We start from the raw sequence: 1,874 nt of genomic DNA, 5'->3' as shown, positions 1-1,874 counted from the left end.
AATTCTAATTTTGTTGTGTATGTAGGTGTTGTGGGGAAGTTGCAGAATCTCTGGTGATGCCTGCTACAGTTGCATGCCCTACAGTCAGTACCAGAATTCCTCCATACTTCACTTGGATGTTTTTGATGTGTGTGATACATATTTTACTTTTCTATCCTTCACTAGGAAATTACTATAAAAGAAAATCCCAAAATGTCATTGTCAGAAATTGAAACAAAGAAACTTCTAGAACTAGTAGGTACTGTGAACCGAAGACTAAATGATACCCGCCATGAGTGTGATAAACACAAAGTATGTGATCTGTTTCACTTGACATATTGAAACTAGCATAAGAGATGATAATGAAGGAATTTCTTTCTGTTTTGTTTACCAGAGTGCCCTGCGCCATGAGAGACAAAGACTGGCAAGACTAGAAGCAAAATTAGCCCGCCTTGAAATGGATAAAATGGGTCCCTTTTCTACAATGAAACGCCAGTTTGGCAATGGTGCGAAAAAGTCAGCTGCTTTAATTTCATTGGAGAGCAGCACATTGTCCAAAGAGGAATTAGAAGACAAGTAAGTGTTAAGCACACACAATAGGCCTCTTGTTTGTTGCACCTCTGTAGAGCCCTAACATTTCTGATGTATTGTTTCAGACTAGAGCTGCTTCAGGAGGAAGTGTTAACTCTGAAAACCCGCCTATCTTGTTTGGAGCAAGAAAAAGAAGATGACTTGCGTGCATTCTCCTCTCTTCTCTATGGCTCTTCCCAGCAGCGGACTTCTCTGGTGATGAATCCAGGTGCCCCTTGTCTACCTCCCATCGAACCTGGTAGGTCATCCCACTGATTCTCCTGCACGTACCAGTTGGTGGTGGAAGTGGTGGCGGAAGTATTACAAAAATAAAACAGTTTGGTTACTTCATGAAGCAAACTCAAGGATACTCAGCATAAGGGGTTTCTATCGGCATTCCCTGCCCCACCTGCCCGCTGTTTAGAGGAGGCAGAAGCTCTGCGGGCCGAGTGGGGCCGAGCCCTTCGCGCTGAAACGAAAATCCCCCCTCTCATTCGTTCACATTCGCTCACCAACTTTCGCTCTCTTTCTCACACACACAAACCTTAAAAATCTGGAGGCTCAACTCGCGAATGAACAGGACAGCCTGCCTGCCTCCACGGATGTGGAAGAACATCTTCGTAGCTGGGCTAGTTGTGGTGGTGGTGTAAGGAGGGGGGAGGCCCGCCTCACCGTTGGAGACGCTATGTATGAGGGCGTTGTAATTTTAAATGCCTGTCCTCTCTCTCCCTCCGTGACGTCGTCACGCCGCGCAGCGCAGCGCCACCTGAGAAATTCAGAATATGTGAATAAAGGTGCCTCGCTCTCTCTCCACCAGACGCTCAGCGCGCGCTTGCTCAGGTGCGGGGGTGGGAGGGGTGGCGTGGCGTAGCGCGGCGTGGCGCCTGCCTCGCGTGGGGCGCGCGTGTGTAGTTTACACAAGGAAAATAATATCTAAGGCTTCGTCGCCGTCCTCCGCGCGAGACGAGTTACGTCTCCCTCAATCTGATGCCAGCGCCGCCGGCGGGGCGGGGCGAGGATACACTCGGCTGGTTTTCCACGCTCCATCTTTCCCCTTTATTTGCTCAGCGAGCGTGGATCTCGCTGGCTGGAAGCCCGCCCCTTCCCCACACACCCGCTATCCTGCTCTCGCCCAGCGCCCTCGCGACCCCTTTCCCTCACGCCCGCCCGACCACAGCGACCGCGGCGCCGAACGCCCTCTACCTCCGTGCTCCCTGCTGGTCCTGCTGGCTGCCCCCTCCTGCTCTGCCCGGGCTGCCCCGGCTCTCCGTACCGGTCAGGATCCACTCCAATCCGTTGAGCTCGAGGTCCTGAGCGACGTGAGC

The 1,874-nt window shown here is 51.9% G+C and overlaps 1 protein-coding gene across 2 annotated transcripts in view; it reads left to right on the top strand.

Moving 5' to 3' along the window:
* LOC113213256 (polyamine-modulated factor 1-binding protein 1-like) overlaps positions 1 to 1,874 on the top strand; it is a 20,910-nt gene that overhangs the window by 11,747 nt on the left and 7,289 nt on the right. The window contains exons 10-13 of one of the 2 annotated variants that reach the window (XM_052270612.1): positions 26 to 83; positions 166 to 291; positions 374 to 555; positions 636 to 808. In XM_052270612.1, the coding sequence (XP_052126572.1) occupies positions 26 to 83; positions 166 to 291; positions 374 to 555; positions 636 to 808 (539 nt within the window). Of the gene's footprint in view, positions 1 to 25; positions 84 to 165; positions 292 to 373; positions 556 to 635; positions 904 to 1,874 lie in introns of those variants that run through there. The other variant, XM_026432264.2, reaches the window with a different exon arrangement.

This window comes from Frankliniella occidentalis, unplaced genomic scaffold, assembly GCF_000697945.3.
Source record: "Frankliniella occidentalis isolate FOCC.00 unplaced genomic scaffold, Focc_3.1 Scaffold129, whole genome shotgun sequence".
In the NCBI taxonomy this organism is placed as follows: Eukaryota; Metazoa; Arthropoda; class Insecta; order Thysanoptera; family Thripidae; genus Frankliniella; species Frankliniella occidentalis.
The sequence above is the reverse complement of the archived record's forward strand: the minus strand, read 5'-3'. Positions and strand labels throughout refer to the sequence as shown.